Source organism: Pelodiscus sinensis, chromosome 6 (genome assembly GCF_049634645.1).
Source record: "Pelodiscus sinensis isolate JC-2024 chromosome 6, ASM4963464v1, whole genome shotgun sequence".
NCBI lineage: Eukaryota > Metazoa > Chordata > Testudines > Trionychidae > Pelodiscus > Pelodiscus sinensis.
In genome coordinates this window covers 32,363,159-32,379,259 of record NC_134716.1, presented here as the reverse complement: position 1 = coordinate 32,379,259, position 16,101 = coordinate 32,363,159, and the positions used below count along the sequence as shown (strand labels likewise).

The 16,101-nt window shown below is 40.1% G+C and overlaps 1 protein-coding gene across 10 annotated transcripts in view; it reads left to right on the top strand.

Annotated features, from left to right (window-relative positions):
* Window positions 1–16,101, top strand: part of APBA1 (amyloid beta precursor protein binding family A member 1) — a 153,540-nt gene that overhangs the window by 128,464 nt on the left and 8,975 nt on the right. For 9 of the 10 annotated variants that reach the window (XM_075931690.1, XM_075931686.1, XM_075931688.1 and 6 more), the window contains 6 exons: window positions 986–1,165; window positions 2,474–2,686; window positions 8,395–8,514; window positions 9,243–9,383; window positions 9,818–13,390; window positions 15,150–15,275. In XM_075931690.1, the coding sequence (XP_075787805.1) occupies window positions 986–1,165; window positions 2,474–2,686; window positions 8,395–8,514; window positions 9,243–9,383; window positions 9,818–9,889 (726 nt within the window). In that variant the 3' untranslated portion in view covers window positions 9,890–13,390; window positions 15,150–15,275. The remainder of the gene's footprint in view (window positions 1–985; window positions 1,166–2,473; window positions 2,687–8,394; window positions 8,515–9,242; window positions 9,384–9,817; window positions 13,391–15,149; window positions 15,276–16,101) is intronic. The other variant, XM_075931687.1, reaches the window with a different exon arrangement.

Genomic DNA, 16,101 nt, shown 5'->3' with positions numbered 1-16,101 from the left:
GTTCCCAGTTATTCAGCATCACAATCAGGGCCAGATTTTCAAAAAAGCTTAATACTCAAAATCTAGCTATTTATTGTCATGTTTAGATGAGAGCTGAACTCCTATGCAAATCTGGCCCTGTATGCATGTGTGTGCACACACAAGCATAATTGAGACAGTGCCCTCATAAGTGCCAGTGATCATCTGTTGTCATCAGTGAACATATGCACCAGGTGAGAGCAGTTTAAGATACTATCCAGGTGGGCAAGAGGTAGCGGGTACAAATATGAGCAAGAAGACTTTGCAAGAAAAAGGAGGAACAGATATTGTTTTAAGTGGCATCTTTTCCCGATAGATGTGTTCATGTGTTGCTAGCATGTGAGAGATGGGCACTGTTTGTTGCTAGAGGGCAGAGCAGCTCAGTTGTTGCCTGTGTTGCTCAAGAGGCGAGGATGACGGCTAATGTTAAACACAAAGAGGGTTTTCTTCAGTTCTCATCAGTGAAAGGAAGACAACACTCTGGCTGGGAATATTTAGTTGGGATGCTTTTAGCAGGGGGGTTACCTCCAGAAGTCTCTTCCAACCCTATGATTCTATGATCTGCTACTGTTGCTTTTCAGTTCTGACAGTTTGCCTTGCTGGGCTAGTTAGTTTTAAGGGACGAGGATAAGATTACATTTGGTTTCTTTGCTGGGAAGCAAGGAGGGTTGTGGGGGGGAGGGGGTTATTTATTTATTTTGTCAAGTACCTGGAGCTCGGGATAGAGGTTCTTTTTATCCATACCTAAATGAAAATAAACAGACACGCAATGGGTTTAGAAGCTGGTTGTTAGCATTATAATTTTTATTAAAAGACAAAAAATGAAATTGGTTTTAAAGTTGCTTAATTGATATGGGGGAACTATTTACAGCATGACTGTAACTCAGAAAGTGTTGGCCCACAAGCAATGTTATGTATTTAATGTTTTCCTTTTCTTTCTGGGGTTGGGGGGGGGGGGGGGCTGCAGGCACAGCTGATTGCACAATCCATAGGTCAAGCATTTAGTGTGGCCTACCAGGAATTCTTGAGGGCCAATGGAATAAATCCAGAAGACCTGAGCCAGAAAGAGTATAGTGACCTGCTCAACACCCAAGACATGTACAACGATGACCTCATCCACTTCTCCAAGTCTGAAAACTGCAAAGATGTACGTCCCAGTCTTCTTATCGTAGTAGCATTAGACTGATCTGTCCCAAAGGCAAGCTAATACTGGGAGCAATTAGAAAGCCATTCATGTGTCCCACAAATCACTTTCATCCGGTCAGGCTAGAACACTCTCCTGCCCAGTAGGAAACCCAGTGGCCATTCTGTTTGAAGAGTGAATTGTTGAACTGAGAGTTCATTAGTGTTACTGTGATTTGCCATCTGTTCTGTGCTGTTTTACCAAACGATTTTGAAATCTGCGGGACACTGCACGTCAGTAAAAGGAGCTTAAAACATGCTGTTGGTTTAACAAATTATATACACTTTATGGAGACATTAGGATTGGTGAAAACATTTTCTCTGAGTTTGTTTTAAAACAGCAATTATACACACATACAGCTTTATTGATAAAGATGAACCAGTGTAGCATTAATCCAGTCTGTCGTCAACAGCACATTTTCACTGTTATAGTCCTACCTGCAGCACCCCATCACCGCCACCTCCTGTGAGACCCTGGGGTCTGGATGGTCAAACCAGGTGGCCAGAATGAAGGTCGAAGCTGTTGTAGGGTTGGGAAAGAGCCAAGGACTTGGTGAAACCAAATACCGTCCTTAGGCCAGAACTGGTGTCAGAGTCCATAGACAAGCCAGATCAAGCGTGTAGTCAGAGGCAGGGAGCAAGCCAATGCTCAAAGCTGGGCTGTGTCATGCCAGGAGTCTCAGGATCAAGAGTCAAGGCCAGAGCTAGAGCAGGGCCCTGGATAGGACACTGACAATGCAGGGAGCAGGAACAGGCAGAGGTCAGGATCAAGGGCAGGCTGGAACCCTAGGGAGTCTGTAACATTTTGAGACAGTAGGAGCGTCCCTTGTTGAGTAGTGCTTTTCCACAGACTAAATTGCAGTAAAGATGAAATACCTGTGCCTTGGGCCTATCTCACCTGGGCCCTGCTGGGGAACAGGCTGCTGTAGTATGTCAGAAGGCTGAGTCACAGGAGGCTTTGCTGGAGGGGTGTGAGTCACTCTATCTACATAAGCAGCCCTGGTCCAGCAGCAGGTTTGCCTTACGCTCCTCTGTCTCCTGCCTTTTATGTTTTCTTTTGAGATAAAACATAATATATTGACTTATTTCAAGTAAGAAAAAAAAAAAGAAATTGTTAGCACATCTGTTTCATTGGTTTTTACCTTGGCATTAGAAAGAGAAGTTGTATGTGTCTCTGTTAGTGTCTTTGTAAATGTAGGTATGTACACAGGCTGTGTTCTATACCTGAGCATATTATCTGTTTTTGAAACTGTATTTCTGTCTCCTAATGTAGGTTTACATTGAAAAGCAAAAGGGAGAAATTCTAGGTGTTGTGATTGTAGAATCTGGCTGGGGCTCCATCCTGCCCACAGTTATCATAGCCAACATGATGCATGGAGGACCGGCAGAGAAGTCTGGAAAGCTGAACATAGGGGATCAGATCATGTCAATTAATGGTACAAGCTTGGTCGGCTTACCACTCTCAACATGCCAGAGTATTATAAAGGTACAGGGAATGTTCTTAAATGTTACATATTTAAAAACTGTATGGGAATAGTGGAAGATAATAAAGATGTAAATTAAAGACATTATTATCTAACCACACTCATAATTTTGCTTCTTTATAGCAATTTCTATCTGATGATTTCAAAGAACTTTGCAAATGCTAATTAATTAAGCCTAGCAGGCCCCTGTGAGATGAGAAATATCAATATCCCCATTTTACAGAGGGTGAAATGAAAATGCAGCGCTTTCACTTGCCTAAATTCAAATAAAATGTTTGGCAGAGCTGAGAATAAAAGATTGGTTCTACCTCTAGTTCTATGTGTTAATTACAAGACTATCCTTGCCACCTTGGCCTTACTTCGTGTTTCATCATTCACGAAGATCAAAACTATTCAGAGAAAAAGGGCTGAGTTGTGAAGCCATATCTCAGTCTTGAGCAAAACTTCCACTGAACTTCCACCTGACTTGAGTAAGAGCTGAAAAAAGGGATCTTGGAATTTGACCCTGTGCGCTAAGACTGATAAAACATTGGATAAAAAATTGGGAAATTTAGGTTTTTAAACTATAAAATGTATTTGTCTTCTGTATAAATATGGAGTTAACTTGTGGATGTTTGAATGTGTAGTTGACCTAGCTATGCTATGGGTCATTTAATTTTTTCTAATTTATATGAGTATGTAATTGGAAAAAGCAGGCATGTCAACTGGAAAAGAAGAACCTCTAGAGTAGCTGTAAGAGAATGGGAATGTAATCATCACTGTTTCATGGAAAGAAAATGATGCATCGATTGAGAGTATCACAGGCACAACTAAATTGAAACAAATAGCTACCCTACCCCAATGTACTGCATGGTTTATAGGTTACATAGGGTATGTCTACACTACAGAGGATGATTGAAGCTGACACTGTCATTCTTGTTGAGTTCAAATTAGCAGGTCTACTCTGGTCAATGCCAGTATCCCTGCTTTCATGAGGAATAAGGGAAGTTGAAGGAAGAGTGTTCCTTCCTTTCCTGCAGTGTAGACTGCGCCAAAAGCTGAGTTAAGCTACTTTGACTTCAGCTACTCCAGTGGTCACCAACCAGTAGATCTACTGGTGGATCTTGGAGCCTTTGACAGGTGATTCTGACAGGATTGACCAGGAGGCTATCAAGTGCTGGCACTTCATCTGCCCTACTCAGCACTGCCGTGCTGCTCCTGCCCTCTGCCTCGGAGCTGCTCCTCACTCCTGGGAGCCTCTTGCTTGCTGTGCAGGGAACAGGAAAAAGAGGAGCGGGTACTGATGTCAGGGTGCATAATCTTATCCTCCCAAGCTCTTGCAACTCCTCCCAGCTTGGTGTTGTCCACATTAATAATTAGGACAAATTCATTTAGGATTATGCCGGCATATTCATGACCCATTCAGGTTGAAGTTCTACCCTGAAGATGGAAGAAGGTTGGAGCAGCAGAAACTGGCTGCATCCTTACTTCTGGAAGCCCAAAATTGGGAGCATCTCACCAAGACAGAAACCTAAGTGGGCCCTGATTTAGCCTCTGCTGTCATTGAGGCTGCATACAAGATCACAGCTGAAAACTACGTCTTCTCCCACCTAAAAGGAAAGAGGGAAACAGCAAAAATAATCCTGTGTGTCCTGGGGTAAATAACTACCTTGAAGGCAAAGGTCTGTAGCGAGCACAGGGAGGTGCAATTGTTAAGGAATTCCCATTTCACCTTTAACCATATATTTTGTTACCAGACCTCTTACTGTTCTCACTTTTGTTATGCTTATTCCCCATTCTGCACCACTTATTTCCAAAAGTGTAATTATTTGCAGGTCTAGCACATAGAATGTGCTTCAGAACACTCCTCCTCCACCAGAATCCTTCCAAACAGACAACTGTGGTGGTGTCTTTAGAATTTCCCTTGTGCTTCTCCAAGGAGAGTACGACCACTATCTCATTGCTATGGAGATCTTATTCTGACACATGCTGCTATCTCTTTTTTTGTTGCCACATTTGTTGTCATGGGGACTACTGGGCCGTTAATGTTGTCCTTCCAATGAGAAGATGACCCATAGATTGCTGAGAAGAACTGCAAAATTATTGGAAGCTGTTCATACATCACTTCTGAATTACATGCAAAAAATAGATATATATTACTTTTAATTCAGAACTAATGTCTGAACAGCTCCAGCTAGATTGCGGTAAGGCATTGCAAACTTATGGGTCATCTTGTCATTGGAAGGACAAAATTAATGACCCACATAAATATATTATTGGCCAAAATAAATACTTACAGGATGCACAAGGATCATAACATTGCAAAAGTTCTTTAATATGGTATGAACAGGGCTGCACTCCAAATTGAACATGTATGTAAATAATGAAAATATCCACAATATTAGGATTTTTTTTAAAATGCGAGATTCAAACCCTTATACTAATCAACCATAAACTAAGTGCTAACTGATGGATTAAAAAGAAACTTTCTTGTTTGGAATGGCTATTCCATGTCTTATGTTGCTTTCACCTTTTTCTGAAGCATGTGATGCTGACCATGGTCAGACAGATTCAGGACTTCATGGACCACTGCATTAATCTAGCATACTTCTATTCCTATTGGCATAGAATACCAGCAAATAAAATATTATGAACAGACATGTCTAAGAGATGCATTAGTTCTGTAAAATTTAGAAATTGCTCACAACGAGCCTATGCTCTTATTTTTTAAAAGATATCCACAAGAGCAAACACACAAATAAATGCAAACTGAATATTTACTCTTTTCTTGTTTCTGTGTATGTAGCCATATAGGCCAATTGCCCTATACAGGCAGTCCCCGGGTTACATGGATCCGACTTACAGCGGATCCCTACTTACAAATGGGGTGAGGCAACCCCGCACTAGTTGCTTCCCCCCAGCAGACCAGGGAGACGCGAAGCTAGCAACCCCCCCCCCCCAGCAGACCAGGGAGACGTGGAGCGGCTTTTCTCAGCAGACACCTCAGCTTGAGAATAAAGGACTGAGGGAAGTGAGGTGTGGGAGAATAAAACTGAGCTCTGGAGAAATGTTTGGCTAGAGTTTCCTCTACAATATGTACCAGTTCCGACTTGCATACAAATTCAACTTAAGAACAAACCTACAGTACCTATCTTGTACGTAACCCGGGGACTGCCTGTAGTTAGTTGATGATAACTGATTCTGGCTAGTGTATGCATCACAAACAGTAAATAAAACAACTACCAGATTAATGGAATGAAGTAGAGCAAAAAATACTTGAGGCCTTGTGTTTTGTTGAGAGCCAGCTGGCAGTGGAACTGCTTCTTCTCACTTCATAATCTCATTTGCTTTGGTTCCCAAAGCAGCATGTCCTCTTATAGCCAGCCTGTGTTGGCTTGATTAACAAACCATGCTGAGTACGGAGCTATTTAGAGACCAGAGAAACGAAATTCTTTGGCACTCTTTCTTTAGGATTTGGCCTCCTACCCCTGAGTGGGTGCATACAGCTGCCATAAATATAAATAAGCAGTTTGACACAGTTGTCAGGAGAATAGACCTTCTTGGAGCGATTGGTGAGAGGGTTGAATGGATCTCTACTTAACATAAGCTCCCAAGTAAGCATCCCTTTCCTTAAAATCAAATTGAATGTAGACACTTAAATTTCTCATTCTTTAATGGAGAAGAGAAAGAAACTGTTTTAAATTGCACTTGATTGTATTTGCATATTAATAGAAAAATAATTATGAACTCCATTAATCCAAAGGGAATACTTTGGTTACTTCCTGTTTTAAAAAAAAATAGGTTAGAGCTGTTAGATCAATATGGGGCAATTAACAAAACATCTTAGATTTAGCAGATTGACTTCAGGCATCTTCCCCATTTGTATTGTAATGTAGGCACAGATTGACTTCCAAACTAATCTAATCTCAGAAGGGAAGCCATCTAGTTCTGTCTACTGGAGATCTGTCCTCCCTCCCACCTCAACCTTTCCTCATACAGAGAGGTGAATGAAGATTTCCTTCTCGTTTTTGGACTTCTCTGCTTACTTGGTGATGGACTGCCATGCACTTCAGAGTTGTGCCAAAAGCTATTTGCCCTGGCAGAATGGCATAGACACTCAAGTACTGGGTCTTGCAAAGAGAAGCCTTACAACATGAGCAAAAAGAAACCATATGTGGAAGCGTGAGGATGTCAGTATAACTCCCTGTACAAATCAGGAAATCTTTTCCAACTATTAGTACTATCCTAGTCCTATTGAATTCAGTAGCAGACAAACCCTGGAATGTTTAATACTAGGGTAGCTACCAGCTTCTTAGGCCATGTCTTCACTCTGTGGAGTTTGATTTAGTGAGTCTAGATAAAACTCACTAAATTAAATTCAGAGGGTGCCCCCGATGGTGTCCGGTACTCTTGTGCTTGTGAGGAGTAAGGGAAGCCAATGGGAGCATTTGTTCCCACCGTCGTCCTGCTGTGGAGGTGCCGCCAAGCTCGGCTTAAGGTAAGACAACTCCTGATTTGCATACCTTAATCTGAGCTTCTGGGGCTAGTGTAGACCTTGCCTTAGGCATTAACATAACTTTCCTTTTTTGCTAGGGATTGTGGTTGTTGGAGGTGGTCTTTTATCATAATTTAGTGAATTACAGATTAGTTAGTTCTGAGTGTTGCCTGGATGTTTATACAGTATTCTAGTACAGAGAAATATATTCTGTTCTGGAAGAAGAAAGATGCGTTCTTTCTGAGGGAAAGTCAGAGAAGATTAGGGGGGTTGATCTACAGGAAAAAGCTGTGAGAAGTTCAAAACGTACACGGGTCAGATATATGCAGTCATGTTCAGCTTTGATAATGCTTTATTGCAGGGGAGCCGACAGTCTGCATGAGCCCTTGTGCAAGGTTGGGGGAGCTGGTTCCACGTTCCCGAAAGGGGCAATGCCTTGGGAGGAAGGGTGGAGTTGGGGCAGCCAGCCCTCCCCCAACCCTCAGAGCTGCCAACAGTGCACAGTGAGGTGCACCAGGGACATTTTAAAGAACACAGGGCTATAGCTACTGCTTCTGTAGCAGCGGCTGCGGCTGGGAGCCCCAGACCTCTTTGTATTGCTTGGTCCCAGAGCAACTGCCCCCTTTCCTCCCTCCTCCCTGTTAGCAGGTCTGCTTTGCTGGGGTAACCAAACATTTAAGGATGAATGTGATACTCCCAGTTTAGAAAGGGGAGTCTCTGAGAATTGCTTTTACTAGCATTAAATGGACAGGAGTTAAGTAAATTCTGCCTTTTGCATTGCAGAATTAAATGGCACATCCAGAAAAGCTACTTGTTTGCATCTTAAATGCATATTTTAAGATTTTTTTCTTCACAACATGATAGGTAACAGTTTTTAGCTTCATTGTACAGACCTACTTCTTGTTTTCCCTTCTGCTTTTTGTAAAATAATGTTCTATGATCCAAAATAAAGAAATTGCCAACATGATGTCTAATTTCTTGGCAGTTTAAAATGAACATGTCAAATTGTTGACAACTAGAGGTTGACATTGCATCATTCAGTTAGCAAGTTGTCATATTGCCTGTCTCTGGTACTTATTAGAATACCTATTTGTAATGATGAATACTTAGCAAACTGCTCTTCAGTATTATTTCGATGTTAGCTTTCAAACTATTATTCTTTTTCAGTGCCACTTTTTCACCTGTCTTAGTACACCTGCACCCACACTTGTCATGGTATGTCTATATTTTTTAAAGGGTTTGAAAAACCAGGCCCGGGTTAAACTGAATATAGTGAGATGTCCTCCAGTAACCACTGTCTTGATCAGAAGACCTGACCTCAGATATCAGCTGGGTTTCAGTGTACAGAATGGGATCGTAAGTAGCTTTCACAATCCTGAAGTATCTACTATGATGATTTTATAGCTATGAAAATTTTTGGCAAATCTCTCAGCTCTCCCAAGAGCTACGTACACATTTTGATTAGAAGACACAAAAACTGACTTATCCAAAAATGTATTACCTCCTCTATATCCGATCCTTCTTTGCAAGTCAAAAGCAGGAAAAGATACTTTTATTTAAAGTATAAAGTCAACCATAGGAATAGAAAGGATATTTTAAGCTAAAGAACCAAAAGGTCCATGGGACAAGTTGTGCACAGGCTGGATCTAACTGACACGTTGCAGGTCTTGTAAGAAAGAGTCTTCTTTACAATCAGAGAAAATAAAAAACCATACATTTCTCCCTTTCACATACATAAGCTCCTATGGACCTATGCAGTCTCCTACATTTTTAAAGTGCCAGTGTCTAGAGGTTTAATATGAGTAATTTTCAGTAGCCAACTTACTTTGTTTGTTTTTATGCACTGAGGGGAAGAGTTGTTCATTATATTCCTTAAGCCTAGTACTGACTTGGTTGCAGTTGTTCTAGTACTATTCCATTTTACCCTCATTGGTGTTTCACTATGTATTAAAAAAAAAAAAACCTCCTTTACACTTTGGAGACTTGAGTGTTTAATTTTAGAGTTTGTAATTTGTGAACAAACCTCCGTTGTTTTACAATGTAACATGCTTAGCATTGATAACTTTGCCCTTTCCCTTCATAAGATCTGTAGCCTTATGAGAGGAGGTATAGCAGAGCGAGGAGGAGTGCGAGTGGGCCATCGGATCATTGAAATCAACGGACAGAGCGTTGTAGCAACACCCCATGAAAAAATCGTTCACATTCTCTCAAATGCTGTTGGTGAGGTAGGTACTGGATAGATAATATTACACATTTCAACACCATTGCCTCTTGCTGACTGCTACTATCCAAATATTGGAAATGAGAATATGATTAAACCAGGTTTACTGTTAACATGTTTTTATAGATTTTTATTAGCAAGCCTGCTTGAGAGGCCCTGAGTGACCATAGTTCCTATTAATGTCAGCAATGTTTGCAAGAGCTCAACATCTCTCAGCATTGTGCTGTAATAAGACTTAGAATGGGCATGAAAAACTCACTGGTTTTATATTTCCCCTGTACTATGTCACTGGCGCTAATTCCTTCTCCTTGTCTCAGGCCATTTTCTCCTTTCCACATTCATAAGATCTAAGCATGAAAGCGCACAAAGCCTTTTATTACCTTAGTTCTGCAGCATGTACATGAGGAGCATTGACTGACTTGTTTTGTTTCCACCCAGATTCATATGAAGACCATGCCAGCGGCCATGTACAGATTGTTGACTGCACAGGAGCAGCCAGTTTACATCTAAGGCTGATACCTCACCTTCACAACATGCATGGAGGATGTTTCTCCTCATTAGTGGTTGTGTTTCTAGTCCTGCATTTCTGTGTCTTCAGAGACATCTCACTCGCTCTCTCTTTCTCTCTCTCCAACATTTTGCTGTGTACAGGTAAAAGGTTTCCAGAAGATGTTTTTTTGCTGCATCTTTTTACAAGTTATAAGCTTTCTGTAATTCCTCACAGAACAGAAAAATAGCTGTTATTCACAAGTAGTTTAACAAAGGACTCATTGCACTTTAAGTGCCACCATCAGTTGTATTTGAATGGCCATAACTGGACCACACAAAAACATGAATTATTATGAAATTAGAATCTTAACAAACAGATTGAACCACACAGGAAAGTTCTCCTCTTGGACTCCCCATAGAGGATTTGGACACCATTGTACTGTTCTGTGTGCGATGAGCTTAACGTTACCAATGAAGGGTTCTACACACACAAGGAGAGCAAAGAACCAAGGGGACAGTTTTGCCCTAAAGGAGGAGTTAAATGCCTGTGAAGACTGAGTTAATGAATAAGTGATGTTGTGGTAAAACTCATAATTCAGACACACATCTTTTAATTTTCTTGAACATTCATTCTTTAGGCTCATATAACCTGAAAGTAAGAGTTCCATTGTCTTCACTAAACAGTACTATAGAGGGTACTTTCGCCATTTGATCTCCCAGGTATATGAGTCTTTTTTTCCTCTTTGGGGGGAAAAAAAAATCTCACTTCATTTTTGGATGCAGGATATCTTTTATATTCTCCTTCCTACTTCAGAGAGAGGAGAAAGTTAAGTGGCCTATAAATATCCAGCAACAATTGTATTGTGGGGACTTCTGCTGAAAATCTAAATACACAATTTCTCGTGTGTGTGTGTGTGTGTGTGTGTGTGTGTGTGTGTGTGTGTGTGTGTGTGTAAAACTATGTGCTTGAAATTTGAACAAAAATAGATCTGCATACAGTTCTAAGTAATTTTGTTACTCTGAGCCAGTATTAACATATCTTTGGTCCAAAGATTGTTTAATTTTAATGACTCTTTTTTTTATTATTATTATTTAGCTAATGATCTGGATAACAGGGAGGGAGGTGGAATGGGAATGAGGAAAAATTAATTTATTTGTAATATATATACATAGCTATAAAGTTAATCCATGGTTCTCCATATGTAGGATGTTAAAGGGTATTTATGTACTTGTACAATGAAAAAGAGGGTTAAAAAATGCTATGGTGGGGTGCATGATGTCAAGGAGTTATATGGGCTATAAATTTTGGAAAGTGGAGGGATAAAAAAAGAAACAGTAATAGTGGTAGTGACTCTCCTTGCTCCCATGTACAGTAGTTATGTTCCATTAGTCCTATGTACTCACATTTAAGCTCATTATAGAATCATGAATTTAGACCAGTTGGATGCCTTTAAATTGATCAAAAGCAACAGCTTTTGCTACATTTTATTACGACACACCGATTTAAAATGATGAAAATACAGCCATGCTGGGGGAGTTCTGCAGTTTTACTGTGACTCCAAATGTAACAACTGCAGAATTCCCCCAGGACTAATATAGGAGCAGGACAAAACAAAAAATCTCATCCCTCTTTTTTGGGGAGGTGGTGGGGGAAAGTGACAGCCATGAACAAATCTCATTTAATGAGGAATGGACTGTGCAGTATGAGCACTGTGGCTGTAGACTGGAGATGACTTTTTGGAATTGTTCGCATAGGTTTCCTAGATCACACGTGCGTGCATTTCCATTATTAAGTGAGCTGTGAAAACTCTGCCTTTGTCCAATCACTTAGTTCCAGCTGGTTTCAGGAGCCTAATTTCCCTTCCAAAACAGTGGACTGAGTGGAGAGAAAAAACATAAACGTTTTATTCCAACTGGCAGTGAATAGTGGAAATATTAGAGAGCAATAGTGGAATGCTGAGTAAGCTGTTGTAGTAAATGAATATGTTTGGTGTAAGAGTACTGTACAGTTCCTTGAGGTACAACAGTTCTTGTTGCTCTATAATCAAATCCCAGTCTCTGGAATAGCAAACTTTACAATGGTATAGTGGTGTTAATCCACATTAGTATTTGCTCTACCATCAGACAGATGCAAATCGATTGTGAATGACTAGTTAGTAGCGTTTTTAATGCCAGGCATATGGTTTATAAAGGTCATAGGAACAATTTTTTCATAACTTCCCATATGTATAGTTAATATATGTAAATATGATATATACCATGTATAATTTAGAAGATTATATACAGTGCAGCCTTTCCATAGTTGCCTGAGTGAAAAGCTACTCTTGATAACATGGTTACCACACTGTTGGTTCCCAGCTTTGTTAACTCCCATATTAATTTTCTGCTTTTGTGGCTCCAGCCAACTCCCATTGAGGAATCTTTCCATCAACTTCAGTGGAAGATGGATTGAGCCCTCAATATACAAATATAGGGCTAAAACAGTGATAGAGTCTTGAAACTAAGGGTCCAATCCTGAAAACACCTGTGCTTAACTTTAGGCATCTGAGTAACCCATTGATTTAATTGGGACTGCACATCCAAGTAAAAACTAAGCATGTGAGTGCAGGATTTGGGGGCCTGAGAATGTGAATTAGTCTATTACAATAAACATATTGTGATTTCTAAACAAGGACAGAGAGATAGATTGAGTAAGCACTCCTAATGTAAACAGTCCCAGAAGTTTAGTCTGGAAAGAGAAAAAGTGTGTTTCAGAAATACAATGAACTCAAAAGGGAGAGTTGACTCCTGTGTAGTCTGTTGTTTTTTATGGATGTTTAAAAGATGTTAGAGCAGCTGTTTATGTTAGTATTTTAGATGAGTGAAATTCTCCATGGGTTGAAAGGAATAACCTACCATTTTACATTCCTTCTCTTCCGTGAAGGTCCTGCAAAGCCGTCCCTTCACTGTTTTTAGTACAATATTACTAACTTTTCAGTGTTTACATGAAGGATGAAATGTCCTTTAATTTTTTTTTGTAGGTTCCACACTTACTTGTTTCAATCTCTTTATAATTTAAAGCTTGGCTTGTATTTCTTGAGTGCAGTTTTTGTTTTAATTTTTCTAAATGAAATCTGTTTATGAAGATGGCAGTGTGGGTGAGATTTCTTGTATATATTTAGCACAGTATTTAGAATATGAAGTTTTACTATTGTTCTGTAAAGAGGGTGAATAGAAATTATTGTAAAGCGTTGGGAAAAGTATAGTAATGTATTTGTAACAATATTGTTCTTTGTAAACACTAAACTCAATCTCTATATATAAATATAAATATATATATAAATATATGTGAGCCTGGAATGTTGATACTTGCACATCTATTGAATGTAATTTCCTCTGACGTTTTTTGTCACAGGTCTCTGACCCTCGTCTGTAACGCAGCTCCAGTGGTTTGATTGATTTTTTTTTTTTTTTTTGGCCAGCTGTTTTGTTGTGATGTATTTACTGTGCTACATTCCTTTATTTAATGGAGCACTAATGTCGGTAAGATTTGCAACAATAAAAAAACAAAACAAAAACAAACTGGGCATGGCTGAGACTTTGCTGATGTGATCATCGATATTGAATGAACATTTCTGGGAGGGAGTCCTTTACCCTACCCGGAGCAGTGTAGTTAAGATAACCTAAGTCCCTGTGTAGACAGCACTGGAAGGTGGAATACCCGTGCTGACAGGAGAATTCAGTCAATACAGGTAGTGTCTACACTGAAGCGATACAATGTCACTGTAGTGTTTTAAATGTGTTATCATAGAACTTTTTTATGTGCCCAAATTCTAATGACAACTTGAATATATAGAATACACTAGAGAAGCTGTAGAAGAAAAATTGAACTTGCAACTTCAGACATTGATCACTGATGTTAATATAAAAGTCTAACCTTGCCTTTACCTGTATTGGATATAGGCCACAACACCTCACCCACCACCTCATATGGGCCACAGAAGATTTCTTCCACTATCCACTACTCAGTGAACTGTAGATCCCACTCTTTGTCTTTTCACCCTCTCTGCTATAGCCAGAAACCTCACCCAAGCTAGCAGTTAGTTTTTACCGTGTACATCCAACACCGATGACAGACATTCCAGTTCTTTGCAACAATCTAGATCAGTTTCTCAACCTTTTTTTTTATAAAGTACCCTCTTTAAAAAAAAAAAAAGTACCCCCAGTACCTACAGTTTTCAGACACACACAATTTTTCTCCCCCGTTGCAACACATTTGTTTAAACAACTTAATTGTAGCCGGGTGGGTGATTATTATTTTTACACCCAAAAATTTCAAGCGCTGTAAAACTTAAAACAAAATTCAGTTTTCTTCAAATTTCAGTTGTGTTAATGTACCCTCCAGACTTCTTTCAAGTACCCCTAAGGGGACTCGTATCACTGGTTGAGAAACACTGATCTAGATGAGCCTAAGGGACAAGTGTAGATACCTGATATAGGACTTAAGTGAGTGCACTGGGAGGAGGGGGAAAGAAATATTTTTATTTTGTGTGACAGTTGGAGCAAGAGTAATCTCCCACAAGTAAATGAAGGATGGATATAACAAAAGATCATAGCTAGGATTAAACTTCATGGCATATTTCCAGACTACTGCCGAATTACAACTCTGTAATGAGAATCCCTTTTTTTAAAATGTGGATGAAACCTTAAATCCGTCATAATAGAGGCTTTTTGGGTTTGTGACTTTACATATTTTGCCCCTGGAAGCAAAGGCACATTTCCTTTGTAAAACTGAAAGTTCATAGTGTTCTTTAATCTTCCCAAACCTCATTAACTTTCTATCTGGGGAGATTTGCATATGAGTTGCAAAGGGCCAGTTTACACAAATAGGAATACATTTTGCTTTTATACTTTAAACAATTAGAAGTGCAGGATGCTAAGTTTTATTTGTGGGTAGGAATCCTCTGCAGATATTACTTGTTCCTTTTGAGATACTGCAAGGGCTGTAGAATGCAGGCAGACTTCATAGATTTCAGCAGAGGCGTTGGAGTAGAGGGGGGTGGAGGCCTTTATTATGTTATCTATATGCAGCTGAGAAGTGTAAGGGATGCAAGGAATTTTTATTGTCTGGAGAGTGGTCTGCTGATAAGATTGTTCTGCAGCAAATAGGATTATGCATAAAGAGATTATCCATGAAGCTGTCTGCTGACTCTTCTGGAGAAAGACAGTGCTTCCTATAGAACCACAGTATCCAACAGCCAGTGTTCCCGGTAATAATATTTAATTTCATTCTGTTCTTCAGTACCTCATTTCACACAGTAACCCGCTTCACTGAGATGTTTGTTATTCTGAAGCCTTCAATAGCCAAGAGCCATCTACTGGGGATAATTCCTAGAGCAACTGCTTTCATGCCTCTGAAACTCATCAGGTGAGTTGTCGGCATAGTTTGGAACTTCTGTAGCTTTCTCTAATCTACTTCTCATTAATTTTTCTGGTGGAAAAAACTTGGATCTTTTACCTTTCACACCCTTTGCAGACATCTTTATGGTGTTACTGGTATAAGCACATGCCACTCAAATTCCATTTCCACGATCAACAATTCCATATAAAACCCTTTTAGTACACATATTCAAAGGCAAGAATTATAAGATTGGTTTGAGGTTGAGAGTAATTTAAGGCAAAACACATTCCAGAGCTGCCCTTGGGCAAGATGGGGTAAAGGAGGGCGGCTCTTCTACCCCAGAAGGGGCAGGGCCTCTGTGGTAAGGCCGTGGTGGTACTCTGGCAGCAATTTAAAGAGCGCAGGGCTCCGTGGCAGCTGCAGTACCTGGGAGCGCAGGCCCTTTAAATCACCAGGCCCTAAGGCAACTGTTCACTTTGCCCCCCTCCAGCCCATCGGCAGGCCTGCCCCAACACAAGCATTACCAATCCAGACATTCAGAGTCAAAGTTAAAAGAAACCTAAACATGTAGAGAAGTGGCACAGTTGGGAACCCCAGGACCCTTGACTCCATTGTACTGACACCACTGCAGTAACTGCATGATGACTCTGGAACTATGAACACTGAAACAGACTGAACTGTATTTAAAGAAACTTAAGAATTTTTCTTTTTCCACATAAAGTCTCTTCTTTCTGAGAAACTCACAAAGAACTGTCCTATTTCAACCTGGCCACAAGCTCTTATTTGATCTCAGTTGAACTGTGACTATACACTGCCTCAGGGAAGATGGTACAGGTTAGACCTTCCTGACCAG